The sequence below is a fragment of the Rhinatrema bivittatum genome, chromosome 7 (genome assembly GCF_901001135.1).
Source record: "Rhinatrema bivittatum chromosome 7, aRhiBiv1.1, whole genome shotgun sequence".
In the NCBI taxonomy this organism is placed as follows: Eukaryota; Metazoa; Chordata; class Amphibia; order Gymnophiona; family Rhinatrematidae; genus Rhinatrema; species Rhinatrema bivittatum.
The window spans coordinates 85,521,912-85,536,813 of record NC_042621.1 but is presented as its reverse complement, the minus strand read 5'-3'; the positions used below and the strand labels follow the sequence as shown (position 1 = coordinate 85,536,813).

General features: G+C 43.8%; 1 protein-coding gene across 6 annotated transcripts in view; it reads right to left on the bottom strand.

Moving 5' to 3' along the window:
• Positions 1-14,902, bottom strand: part of ANKRD11 (ankyrin repeat domain 11) — an 899,251-nt gene that overhangs the window by 147,786 nt on the left and 736,563 nt on the right. For all 6 annotated transcript variants that reach the window (XM_029608601.1, XM_029608602.1, XM_029608600.1 and 3 more), the window contains 2 exons: positions 12,049-12,191; positions 9,967-10,114 (listed from right to left, as the gene is read on the bottom strand). In XM_029608601.1, the coding sequence (XP_029464461.1) occupies positions 9,967-10,114; positions 12,049-12,191 (291 nt within the window). The remainder of the gene's footprint in view (positions 1-9,966; positions 10,115-12,048; positions 12,192-14,902) is intronic.

The following is a 14,902-nucleotide window of genomic DNA, read 5'->3' as shown; positions in this document are numbered from 1 at the left end:
CACAGGAGTGGAGAGGTTCGAAAGGAGGTTTCATTAGACGACCAAGAACCAGGTTAAGGTCCCAGGATGGGGCAGGAGGGTGTAAAGGTGGCTTCAAATGGAGCAAGCCTTTAAGAAAGCGTGTTACCAGGGGTTGTACTGAAATAGGATTACCCCCAATACCCTTATGGAAGGCGGCTACCGCACTGACATGCATTCTGATAGAAGAGGTTTTAAGACCGGATTCAGAGAGATGCCATAAATAGTCCAAGAATTTGGAGATTGGACAGGAAAGGGGATCAAGGGACTGAGAAGTGCACCATGATGTGTACCTTTTCCATTTGTATGAATAAGACTTTCTTGTGGAAGGCTTTCGTGAAGCTATCAGGACCCGAGAAACGGAATCTGAAAGGTTAAATGGTTGAAGGACTAACCTTTCAACATCCATGCCGTCAGGGACAAGGCTTGGAGGTTGGGATGGAGGAGGCATCCGTCGTTTTGAGTGAGCAGATGCGGGTCCCTTCCCAGAGGAATGTGCCTGTGGATGGAGAGATCCTGGAGTATTGGAAACCATACTTGGCGTGGCCAGTAAGGTGCTATCAGGATCATGGTTCCTCCGTCCTGGCGTAGCTTCACGAGAGTCTTTGACACAAGAGGAAGTGGAGGGAATGCATAGAGCAGACCGGTTGTCCACTTGAGGGAGAATGCATCCCTCGGCCGAGAGTGCTGGCTCTGAATGAGAGAGCAGTAATCGTCCACTTTGTGGTTCTGAGGGGACGCAAAGAGGTCTATGCGGGGAAAACCCCACTTTCGAAACAGAGAGGTCGCTACGAGAGGGTGGAGTGACCACTCGTGTGGTTGGAAGACACGGCTCAGCTGGTCTGCCAATACATTGTCTACTCCCGGCAGGTAAGTGGCCCTGAGGTACATAGAGTGGGAGAGGGCTTCCGCCCAGATCTGCGCAGCTTCCTGACACAGAAGGAAGGAGCCTGTGCCTCCCTGCTTGTTTATGTACCACATGGCCACTTGGTTGTCCGTCTGGATTAAGATTATCTGATGAAATAGATGATCTTTGAAAGTTCGGAGCGCATAGCGGATTGCTCGAAGTTCCAGGAAATTGATCTGGTGTTCGGCTTCCTCTTTGGACCATAACCCTTGGGTTTGGAAGTCGTCCACATGGGCTCCCCAACCGATGTGAGAAGCGTCGGTGGTTAGGATTACTTGCGGATCCGGTGGAAGAAAAGGTAAGCCCTGAAGGAGGTTGACCTGAGTCGTCCACCAGGTTAAGGATAGGCGCAGCGCTTGTGTGACTATGGAGGACAGAGGCTGAAAAGCTTGAATCCATTGGTGTCGTAGAGTCCATTGTGTTACTCTCATGGCTAGTCGGGTCATGGGAGTGACTTGAACCGAGGATGCCATGTGTCCTAGGAGAATGAGGAACTGGCGAGCCGTGGCAGTGTTCTGAGACTGGAGCTGGCGAGCCAGGGATATTAGGGTGTGGACCCTCTGAAGAGGAAGGTAAGCCTTTGCCTGTAAGGTGTCCAAGTCTGCCCCAATGAAGGATAAGGTTTGAGACGGGACTAAGCAAGATTTCTCGTAATTGACAAGAAACCCTAAGGAAAGGAGTGTTTGAATTGTCAATTTTAGGGAGGATTGAGCTATCTGTTGGGTGGAGGCCCTGATTAGCCAATCGTCCAGATAGGGGTAGACGTGGACACCTTCCTTCCTTAGGAATGCTGCTACCACTACGAGACATTTGGTAAAGACTCGTGGGGCAGAAGCCAGACCGAAAGGTAGGACACGGTATTGATAATGGTCGTGGCCTACTAGAAACCGCAGATATTTGCGATGGGATTGTGTGATAGCAATGTGGGTATAAGCGTCCTTGAGGTCGAGAGAGCACAGCCAATCCCCCTTTTGCAACAGAGGGAGCAAGGCGCCCAGGGTTACCATCTTGAACTTCTCTTTTTGCAGATACTTGTTGAGGGCCCGAAGGTCCAGAATTGGACGTAACCCCCCTGATTACTTTGGTATTAGGAAGTATCTGGAATAGAATCCTTTCCCTTGTTGACAAGGAGGGACGGGTTCAATAGCATTTGATTGTAGAAGAAGGGATACTTCTTGATGTAATTGAGTCAAATGGCTGGTTAGACTCCATGCCTGAAGGGGCGGGGAGTCTGGCGGAAGTGTTATGAAGTTGAGGTGGTAACCCTGTGCGATAATTGCTAGCACCCACTGATCTGAGGTAATCTGTTTCCAACGGGGTAAGAAGTGGTACAGCCGACCTCCCACAGGGATGTGTGGAAGAGGGAGTTGGCATGTGCTCAATACAGGGAAGTACAGATCCACCAACAAAGGCACCCTACATGTTCAATCCTTGAAAACAGCTCATCTCTCCTCCACCCGCGACCGTGCCATCTCAATTGCCGGTCCAGCCCTCTGGAACTCCCTACCTGTCCACATGCGCCTTGAACCCTGTGCAATCAAATTAAAAAAGAAACTAAAAACACTTCTGTTCAACCATGCCTACACAGAATAGCTTTCCCTCCCCCTCCGCAGCCCCCCCCCCTCTAGGTGACCGCCCTCTCCTTATATTAAGGAGATATTCAATGTAAATTGTAAATTGTTAATTGTTATTCTCTCGTTATGACCTTCTTGTTTTCTATCCTTCATTCTGCCTATTGGTTATCCCCGCGCCCAGTTACTATCCCTGTTGAAATGTACTTTCCAACCTTGCAGTTATTATGTGAACCGGTATGATGTCCCCACAAATACCGTATATAAAAGTTTCTAAATAAATAAATAAATAAGTCAAAGGCCCGCCGCAGGCCCAGGAGGTGGGGCTACAGTAGGTCTTTGCTTTCTCGGCTGACGAGGCTGAGGCCTGTTAGAGGACCGTGCAGGACGAGCCCTAGTTGACGGAGGGTAATAGCGGCGTGGTCGAAAGAACGACTTCTTAGAGTCCTTCTTTTGCGGTTGCTTGGAGGTCACCTCAGGTGGGACAGATGAGAGTTGTTTCAACGTCTCATGGTGGTCTTTTAACTCCGCCACAATCTGTTGAATTTGCTCTCCAAACAAATTGTCGCCTAAGCAGGGCAAATCAGCAAGACGATCTTGGACCTCTGGGCGAAGGTTGGATGACTTTAACCAAGCCCAACGTCTGGCTGAGATGGCTGTGGCTGAAACCTTCGTGGAAGCATCGAAAATGTCGTAGGCAGTCCTAATCTCGTGCTTCCCTGCCTCAAATCCCTTGTGAAGAAGGGCTTGAAGCTGCGGTTGGTATTGGTCCGGCAACGTGTCAGCATAGTCTTGCATCTGCTTAAGGATGGCTCTGTTGTATTGAGTCATGTAAAGTTGATATGAAGCTATGCGTGAAATCAACATAGCTCCATGATACACTTTCCGTCCCACACTATCCAGGAATTTGTTGTCCCTGGTAGGTGGGGTAGAAGAGTGCGGCTTAAGACGCTTGGCCTTCTTCTGCGCGGACTCAACCACAACAGAGCGATGATCCAGTTGAGGTTTTTGGAAACCTGGTGCTGACTGGACAAGGTATGTGGAGTCAGCTTTCTTGTTAACTGGTGACACCGATGAAGGAGATTCCCAGTTTTTCTTGAGCAGATCCAAAAACACCTGGTGTATAGGGATGGAAGCGATGATTTTTGGAGCATCCAGAAATTGAAGTAGTTCCATCATCTGGTGTCTGTCATCAGCTTCAGATTGTAGTTGAAAAGGTACAACTTCTGACATCTCTTTCACAAAATTAATGAAAGATAGATCCTCAGGAGGAGATCTTTTTCTACTCTCTGTAGGAGATGGTGGCGAAGGCAAATCTGTGTCAGAAGAGGTATCATCATCATCACCCCAGGTATCGTAGGGATCATGTGGGGCTTGTAGTCCTGATGGACCTGGCTGAGGCTCTGAAGGCATCGATGGAAACCGAGGTGGAATCGGTGCGGTAGGTGGAACCAGAAATGGCATCGATGGCTTCGGTGCTGCCGATGGAATCGGTGCCTGGCGCCGAATCGATGGAGCCGAAGGATAAATCGGTGGAGATATACCAGAAGGTACCGATGGAACTACCCCGGAAGGGGGAATTCGAAACGGTGTTTCTCCTGCCGATGAGAAACCAGTCGGAGACGGTGGTGTTGTCGATGGCACTGGAATCACCGATGGAAGGGCCGTCATGAGTGCCTCCATGCGGCTCAGTAGCGGTGCTAGCGCTTGTATCAACGGCTCGGTGGTCGGTTCTCTCCTCGGTGGCGAAGCCGGTGCCCGCGTCGGTGCCGGGGGCGGCACTGGAACCGGTGCCGGAGACGGTACCGATGGAGGTTGTAATTTCTTCATCGCTTTCTCGATGGCCTCCTGGACCAGCCGGTCCAGTTCTGCCCGGAGACCAGGGGTAACCATACCCGGCTCGACGGGAGAGGGAGGCTGAGGCAGGGCCGGAGGGACCACTGTAACTGGTGGGATCACGGCCCCCACACCCCGAGAGGGTGAGGGTTTCCTCGATGCCGGCGAACGAGACGTGGAGGGCGTCCGGTCTGTTCGCGGCTTCTTCGTCGGTGGCTCGGCTTGAGCAGAGGTCGATGGCTGTGGATCCTCGACAGGCCGAGACTTGTGCCGTCGATGGCGGTGCTTTTCCTTCCGATCCCCTCGCCCATCCGGGGAAGGGACGGGAGTCGACGGCCGAGAAGCGATCGATGGCGGACGGTCACCGGAGGGTTGACGATGATGGTACAACTTCGACGGTGCCGGTTCCGATGACGTCGATGCTATCGATGGCGTTGGGGTGGGTGCATGGAAGAGGAGCCCCATCTTCTCCTTCAGGTCAGAATGACCTTGAAACTTCCTATCCCAGTTCTACAACACAATCCCCTCCACACAGGAAAAACCACAATGACACAAAGATCTCGCAACTACACAGCCCTCATCCCTATTATGATTTCTCCTCTCACACAACTATTAGGTCTAACACTATTTTCCCTTACGCTATTCAACGCTCAATCTCTCACCAAAAAATCCCTGATCCTCAATGACTATCTCTTGGACTCCAACCCAGACATATGTACCATAACAGAAACCTGGCTCAAACCAACAGACATAGCAATAATAAACCAACTCCCAACCGATCTCTACGACTTCTTCTCCCTTCCCCGTCTCAAAAAAAGGGGAGGGGGCATCCTTTTGGCAGCTAAAAAAGAGCTGAAATTCACCCAGCTTCCAGTCAAGTCAGATTCTAAACTTGAAGTAGGACTTTTCAAAACAGCCGATCTCCAAGTCCTACTCACCTATGCCCCTCCGGGTCTCCTGGACTCAGATGCCTCCCCTTTGATAGAAATCATAACAACACACTTGAATTTAGACTCCCCGACTATTGTTTTAGGAGATTTCAATTTACATGTGGACAACCCTACTCTTACCAACAATTGCGAGGCTCTACTCATGGCCCTCTCAGCTATGGGCTTTAATCAGATTGTCAACAAGCCTACCCATAAAGCCGGCCACACCCTGGACCTCATTTTCGTGAATGCAGGAATCAAATACACTTCCCCTCCTTCTTGCACTCCGGTCCCATGGTCAGATCACTCACTAATCACCGCTACTTTCTCCCTGACACAATTCAGAAAAAATCCCCCACCGAAATCCTCATTTCTCTACAGAAAATCCTGTTCTTCTAACGACCTCAACAACCAGCTCACCTCAGAGCTTCCCCATCTTAACCTCTCTGACCCTAACTCAGCCATCCTATCCTGGAACAACATCACCGAGACAGTAGCAAACAAACTATGTCCTCTTTCAGCAAAAAAACTAAACACAAACTCAACAAAAAGACAACCATGGTTCTCAAACAACCTCCATACGCTTAAGCAGAGCCTTAGACACAAAGAAAACAAATGGCGCAAGGCCCCAAGCCCCAGCACCTTAGCCGCTTACAAACTCGCTTTACATCACTACAAGAACTCCACACTAAAATCAAAAAGGGATTACTATGCGAGCAAAATACATGACCTTGTATTTGATGCAAAAGCTCTTTTCGCTTACGTATCCAACCTGACTCACATCAACACTCCAGATATACCCATAGACCTAGCTCAATCCAAAGCCGAGGAATTAGCTACTTTCTTCCAAGATAAAATATCTAACCTACTAAAGCGATTGACCCCTAGTAACAATCCTATCACCGCTGACCTACAGATACTAAACAAAGGAACCTCCTTGGAATCTTTCGAACCCATCACAGCCTCTGACATCCTTCTGTTACTTAAGAAAATGAAACCCTCCTCCCACCCCTTCGATCACTTACCTACAAAGCTCCTCCTTCTTATACCGGAAACAATCTCCAAAACCCTGGCAGATATCATAAACTGCTCATTATCCCAGGGAATTTTCCCAGAAGAACTTAAACTAGCTTCTCTAAAACCACTCTTAAAGAAACCCAATCTTGACCATAAAGACCCCAACAACTTTCGCCCAATTTCAAACCTTCCTTTTATTGCCAAGATAATGGAAAAGCTGGTCAATACTCAACTCTCCAACTACATTGAAGACCACAAAATACTTTACCCCTCTCAATATGGATTCCGTAAAGCATCAAGCACGGAAACTCTACTCATATCCCTGACTGACAACATCATCATGGGACTAGACAAAGGCCAATCCTTCTTACTCATCCTTCTAGACCTTTCGGCTGCGTTTGATACTGTCAACCATTCGACCCTCCTCAACCAACTGTCGAACATAGGAATATCAGGAACTGCCCTATCATGGTTCAACTCATTCCTCAGCAACAGAGGATATAAGGTAAAGATCCACAACAAGGAATCTTCCCGACATTCCTCATCTTTAGGAGTTCCTCAGGGCTCCTCCCTCTCACCCACACTCTTTAATATTTACCTCCTTCCGCTCTGTCAACTACTAACCCGCCTGAAACTAATCCACTTCCTATACGCGGACGACGTGCAGATCCTGATCCCTATCAATGAAACCATTGCCAAAACTCTTGAATTCTGGGAACTCTGTCTAAAAGAAATCAATCTCCTCTTATCGAATTTAAACTTGATATTAAATTCGGCTAAGACGGAACTTCTGATCATCTCACCTGACAATAGTAACCCACTTCTGAGTCTTCCAACCAACCCACCTAGCACCCAAACAAGGGACTTAGGAATAATTATCGACAACCATCTCAACTTAAAATCGTTCATCAAACAAACTACTAAAGATGGATTCTACAAACTCCAAGTACTTAAAAGAATCAAACCGCTCCTGCACGTTAGAGACTTCAGAACGGTACTTCAAGCAGTTATCTTTTCTAAGATAGACTACTGCAACTCTATCTTACTTGGTCTTCCCTCTGCTTCCATCAAACCCCTTCAGATGCTCCAGAACACAGCTGCGAGAATTCTGACCAACACCAGGAGAAGAGATCACATCTCACCCATTCTCAAGAACCTGCACTGGTTGCCTATACACTTCAGAATCATCCACAAATCCATCACTATTATCCACAAGGCCATACATCACCAAACAACGCTCGATTTACAAATTCCTCTCAGACAACACACTTCCACCAGGCCCATCAGAGAAGCCTACAAAGGATCACTCCATGTCCCCCAAACCAAAACCACTCACTACCTAACTTTCAGAGACCGAGCCTTTTCCACAGCCGGCCCTTCATTATGGAACTCTATCCCTCCGGAGCTGAGACAAGAACCATGCCTACCGTCTTTTAGAAAAAGGCTTAAGACTTGGCTATTTAAACAAGCCTTCCCAGACCCGATCTAAATGATAGTAATTTTACAAGAGACAGCAAACTATACAACAGATTTCATATCATAATGTAAATAATGTAAATATTTTAATCTCTTCCGTTCGTCTCTCTTATTCTAATTTCTCTTCCCAGTTTTAAGACCCTGTTGTAATGTAACTTTTGTTCTCCTTGCACTTGTTTTTCGTTTCTTGTTCTCACCCCTTGTTTTATGTAAACCGGCATGATGTGGTTTCTAATCATGAATGCCGGTATAGAAAAACGCTAAATAAATAAATAAATAAATAAATCCTGGCTTTGCGACCCTTGGGTGTCATTAAGGCACATTTGGTGCAAGTCAGGACATCATGCTCACTACCCAAACACATTACACAAACCCTGTGGGGGTCTGTGATGGACATAGTCCGGGTACAATCCGGACAACGACGGAACCCCGTTGCCATGGCTGGAAGCCAAAATTTAGGCTGGGGATCGGTAAGTGCCAACAGGCCTCGAGGGCCAAATTCGACGGCAGTCGATGGAAGAAGGCAAAAAACTTACCGGGTTCCGTAAGATGACTAAAAAATTTGTCGAAGGGAGACCCCTGAGGGGCAAATTTTCTTAGGAAATTAATTTCCAAATTCCTGTCAGGAACGTGGTTAGAGAGCTCCTTTCACCGCGTGGCAACTGCTGCGCGGAAAAAAGAAGACTGAAGGGAGACCCCTGCTGGCTGCAGGGTCAGTGCCTTGCTGGGCATGCCCAGTAGGGGCCAGTCAAAGTTCTATTAAACTTTGACAGAAGTTTTCCGTGGTGGGCTCCATCCTCGATGTCACCCATTTGTGAGGACAACCATCCTGCTTGTCCTGTGAGAACAACAGCTACACCTCCTCCTTTCTTCCTACCAGATCTATTACACATGTGAAGTGTAACTCTTAGGGCATACTTGAAAAATCACAGTGGATAAATTACCCTTCAACCAAGTTTCTGTTACACAAACCAAATCCATATCTGTAACAATTAAATCATGAACATGCAACCATTTTTTGGATAATGATCTTACATTAATTAATACTTCAAATCACCCTTTTGCCCCTTAGTTACCCTCCCACGAAATGGTATCTTACCTGGGGTTATTAACCACCTCTCATTCAATCCTGAATCATCTTTAAATCATTCCCTCTCTATCTAATAATTACCCCACCCTCATACAACGGAAATTCCAGATTCAGTTTTCTCCTCAGGCATTCCCTCGATCTCCTGAAGAGGGTCCCAAAGAGGCAAGCCTCTTGGACCCAGCTCTTCTCTGTGATTTCAAGCCCTGGTCAATGTTGTCAGAATAGGTGGGGTCTGGATGGCAGCGTCCAATGTTTGGGGGAGGGGTTTGTGTGGCCCAAAAAGTTTGTGGCTCCTACAACCTGCAAGCAAGCTGGAAAGCAGTGATGTTCAAATGTAGACCTTACCCTCTCTCTCAGCACTCCCACAAGACAGGTAGTTAATCTGGTACTCGACTGCGGACTCTGAACATAAGTGTTGCTATTAAATGATGGCTAGAATATTCTTCCCTTTGTGCTCTAGAACAATATAATATAATTTTTATATTCTGCCTTTCATGAATGGTCAGCCATTTCAAAATGGATTACATTCAGGCACCATAGGTATTTTCCTGTCCACACAGGGTTTACAATGTGAGTCTGTACCTAACGCTATTGAGAGTTAAGTAATTTGTCCAAAATCACATGAAGTGTCCGTGGGATTTGAACTCTGGCTTTCCTGGTTTGCAGCCTGTTGCTATAAACACTAGGTTACTCCTCTTCTGCACACCACTACCTCCACAGTAGTCCTAGTTTGGGGAGCAGAGACCTGGCTTATTAATCAAATCCAGGTCTTCTACATGGTTAAATAATATATTTCAAATTTATAATAAATGTTACATGAACTAGAACATCTGTTTTGCAAATATTTTTTTTTATATTAAATTGACAGCTATCCTACTCTCCATAATATATCAAAGATGTATGCTTAATGGGTTAGAATAACTGGTGCCATAATTGGTAAAATGGAACAGAATGCAGTGTATGCAAGTCAGACAGATCCAGGGGTACTGAAGGAAATGGTAGAATAAAAGAAAATGTCAATGAAACGTATCCTATGTGGGAACTTTTGAAAAGTTGCTCAGTAAATATACTGATTCTTATACAGTATATTATTCTTCAAAACGGAAGTACCAAAGGCCTTACCTGTAGAACTCTCTTCACTAGAGGTGTAGGTGCCCTTTCCCAGCAAGAGATTCACCATTGTGGGAGAGTTGGCTACTTTTAGCGGTGTTTCCCCCTTCCTGTTACTCTGATGGGGGTTCCCACCATATCGGAGTAACAACTTGACCACCTGGCAAAAATAAAAAGAAATCTGAAATACCTACATCTGAGGTTAAATTCACAAATGCAAAAGAATTCTAGGAATATGCTACAATTCAAATACAAAGCAAAAAAACTTATACCAACATAAAATGGAATCAATGTTTTATCATTTATTTCAATACATATATCACCATTATGAATCTTGCAACTCCTCCAAAGTAGCATATAATCATTTACAAATACATACATGAATGTTACATCTATTAAGTGAAGATGTAACAAGCATATAATCTTGTCTTCTCCCAACATCTGAACTCATCTAGATTCCTCATTTAGCCTGCCCAAGTTCCAATCTCTCAGCCCACCAAACTAGCCAGACCCCCCCATGCCTATTCCCATTTTAAACACTACTTAATACCAATGTCCCCAAAAGAATCATATTTCTGTACCACTGTCCTATTTTCACACTTATCAGCTCTCCAGCTTCTCCCTGCCTATGTCATCTTTCTCATATCTATACCAGGGTGACCAACTCCAGTCCTCAAAAGTCACAAATAGGTCTGCTTTTCAGGAAATCCACAATTATTGTGCATGAGAGATTTCCATGCACCACATCCATTGTATACAAATACATCTCATGCATATTCATTATGGATATGTGGCTCTTGTGGACTAAAGTTGGCAACTGATCACTCTCTCTGCCTCACCTGCCCTTCATCAAAGCTCTGTGTTCTACTAACCAGCAGTTTCCTTACCTTTAATTCAATGGAATGGAATTAGCCAAAATTTTTATTTGACACACTATGTAGTTTGTTTCTAATCTCAGTTCCCTTGGGAACATGTTCAGGAGTTCATAAGTGATAAAAAATTGAGCTTAAAGGAGCAGCACTGCCAAAAATGCTTAAATAAGATAGCTGAGAGTTTAAAAATAAATTAATTTAAGATTTCCATTTTGACAAGGCTCTTTCTGATCTTCATTGACTTCAGTTGCTGTAGAATTTTATTTTTTTTTCCATTCAGCACTTTCTACCAGCTCCTTTAGGCTTCCAGTTCAATTGGAAGCAGGGCCAGAATCAGGTGTCATAAGCCTTCTTTAGCAACTATCCAAGATGTTTTTTTTCCCTATTTTATATCATCTTCCAACTAACTTAGCAATAACAATCCTTGGCTGGGGTTGTGCACAAGGGCTCCTTCATGGGGTCTAACTGCAGCCGTTAGAGCTTCACCCTTGCGCACTATGACTCTCTCCCCAGCATTCCTAGCAAGACTTTGGCTGGGAAATGAACTGGGGTCCCTCTGCATGGCAGTGCACAACACTGGGCTGACTCCAGAAATCAATTTCTCTCATGATAATGGCTAGAATCTGGAGAACTCAAAAAGGGTCAGATGTCAGCATTTTCCAAAATTCTTCCCAAGTTGTTCAACTAATTATGTAGTCTGGAGATTACTAAACAAAAGCACCACTGTTTATCAGCTGATTTGTCCTTCCTGCTCATTCCTATGTAACTTAGTTTTAATCAGTTTCCAGGTGTGCACATGAAAATTTGTCACATGCTTTCTTTACTAATGAATAAAAATGTACTTTACCAAAGGTGCTGAGTACAGATAGGCAAACAACATTTTTAAGCCAGGTTTATCCAAAACGCCAAATATCTTAGTTTCAAAATTGCCAAAGGTTTCTGAATTGGCTGAACTTCCAATGAGGTACCAAATTTAGTTTTAAAACACTATCATTTTCCCCAGCCATTTCAAAATCTGCAAATTCCATTTCGAATTCAAAAGTTTGGCGGGCCAAGAACTTCCTTGCCAAAATTCATAAACTAAAGATCCATTTTTGACAGAATGACCAGAAAACTGAACTTCTGGCTCAGCACAGAAGAGGGATCACATTCATAACTATCAGGGACTACTGTGTTACCATAATATTTGTTAAACCTGAGAAAAAGAGCCAGAAATGCATACTTTGTAGTGGCCATTGTTGGATGCATCATGCAAAGGTGTATCATCGTCCAGTCCCTTGGTGTTCACTTCCGCTCCTGCAGCCAATAACTGCTTTGCAACATCATAGTAACCTCGGTTACATGCCTCATGTAATGCAGTCCAGCCTGGAAAAGCACAATAAATATCACACAGACTCACATATGCCATATTACACATAGTTGTCTTGGAAAATACTGATCTGTATTTTTCTCAGGATCTAGAAAGCAGGGGTGTCCAACTCTGGTCCTTGAGTGCAACAAACCATTCTGGTTTTCAGGATACCCCTAATGAACATGCATATAATTTATGCCAATAATTCCCTCTTACCTCACCTTACTTTCCTACAAGCTATTCTATCAGATTCCATCAGATTATATTTCAGTTTAGCGTTACAAGTCTGCAGTCAACCAATCCAAATATGTGCTCCATGTACCGGGACTTTAATTATTCCAGTACGCACCTAGATCTTTAGCCAGGTTAGTCTTTGCGCCACATAAGAATATTATTACTTTATTTATTCGTTGTATGTTATTCCCCAGTTCCTTTTGATCCAAGTTTTGCTCCCTTGTTCAATGTAATCGCATTCTTACATGCTTGTTAATGTTCTAATGTAAACCGAAGTGATATGTAACTTTGTACATGAATTTCGGTATATAAAAATGTTAAATAAATAAAATATAATTGAGCATGTAGATTTAACTATTGCATACTGTATGCATGTAGAATTATCTCATGCATATTCATGTGGGTTACCCTGAAAACCTGACAAGTTTGATATCTCTGTTCTATAGAGTCGTAGAAGAACCCCACTCCATTTCACTTTGGAAACACTGTACTCTGAACGAAGCTGAAGGATCCTCTTTCAAATATAAGGCCCAATGTCATTCTAACTCACAGGCTGATAGAAGATGTGCTCAGATCTGCACACATTTTTGTGCAACAAGAAATTTAGTGCACATAACTGTGTTCAAAAATGTCAATACAATTGTTAGACATGCAAATACCACATTAATGAAGTTATTGGCTATTACTCCACAATGGAGAGAGGTGCACAGACTCAATGCTGGAAATTTAAATCTTAGAGACTGAATAACTTTTCTGGGTCTAGTGTAAATCTATGGAGGGTCCTGTACTTGGTATTTATGCCTACAGGTTTTATACACAGAGAAACTGCATTTTGCACAAATCATCTTTTATGTACACCAAGCATGTCTGAGATGCACATTTATTTTTTTGAATGTGGAGTGAATGAGTAATAGCCTCATTCACATGCATTTGCATTATGGGGTGGATTAGCACTTATTTAACCCGCATCTGTGAGCGGGTTAAACAGTGTGTTCATGTGAGCGCACTGTATTGCACTGACCCCTATGTAAGTGTGAACAGTAGAGTCTGTCCAGGAATCTTCTGAGCAAAATAAATGGCTTAGTAATAAGTAGTCTTAAACAATTAAGAAATTCCAAATACTCTCTCTACCCCCTGTGAGAAAAATGAAGTACCTATGAACAAAGGCAGTTTAAAGTTTGATGAATTAGCATGTCATAGAACGGGATGCTAGATTAATTTTTTGTCATCAAAGAAAACATTCTGCATGTGTTTTACCAATAAAACCTACTCTTACTATAGTGTGAAATGAGAGGCACTTGCTGATTTAGTCATCAATTCACAAAAGGAATCCCTGGAATACTGGGCTGAAAAAATCCTGGGTGCCAAGCTGCCTCAAATTCAGCCCCTGATATTGAGCCCAGTTCCAAGAAGACATACTCAATACAGTCAGACCCTGGAAGAGATACTGTAGCTCAGGATTGCCTCTTGCTCTATATAAAAGGAGAAAAGCTGGAAGAAGAAGCAGGAGAAAATGACAGGAGAGCATGAAGAAAAGCAAAAAGCCAAAAAAAGAAAATTAAAGCAAACATAACCAACTCCCACCAGCAAGACAAAAAAAAGTTAAGGAAAAATAAAATTTCCCTGGTCCCTAAACATTTTTTACTAGCACCCAAGTTTTCTAAATATTTTCCACCCCACTGGAATATGTAAAAAGTAATTTAAAATCAGATCAACAAAGAAGTTAAATCAATTTGACTCTCCTGATATATAAGACTCCTTACATTCTCCTATGAATTATATTCAAAACAAGGAGGTATGTGAACCCTTCATGAGGTCTAGTTTCCTTCATTGGTATAAAACTTTGTACATGTTATGACCATATTTATGTTGTTAATTTCTGTGTAAAAAGTACATTATTATACATTAGAGACTTTTTCCCTATAGGAAACTGAACAAAAAAACTAGTCAGCTGATGATCACAGGCACTAATTAATGGAAAGGAACTTTAAAAATGATCATTGTCAACCAATGGCAGGGCAGTTTTAAAAATGTTACTATTTTTCATTTCATTTCATTTAATATTTATATACTGCACATACCAAATTTACAAAACAGATCAAGGCAGTTCACAACAGATAAAAATATACGAATAATTTCAACATTAAAACTTTCAAATCCATAACCCTAACCCTCCCTAAAAACGTATATGTTGCCTCCCTCACATAAAATATATAACTGACCAATTACTGACATACCTCTACCATGAACCATCTTTTGACTACTTCCTACTGTTTCTCATTCTCACATGCTTTCTCTCTCTCTCTCATACACACACACACACAGGCTCTCACTCTCACATGCTCTCTCTCATACAATCATTCATACACACAGTCTCTCACTGGCACATGCTATCTGAGTCTCACACACACAGGCTCTCTCTCTCCCACATGCTGTCTTGCTCAAGCACAGGCACTGTCACATGCTGTCTCTCTCACACACACAGAGGCTC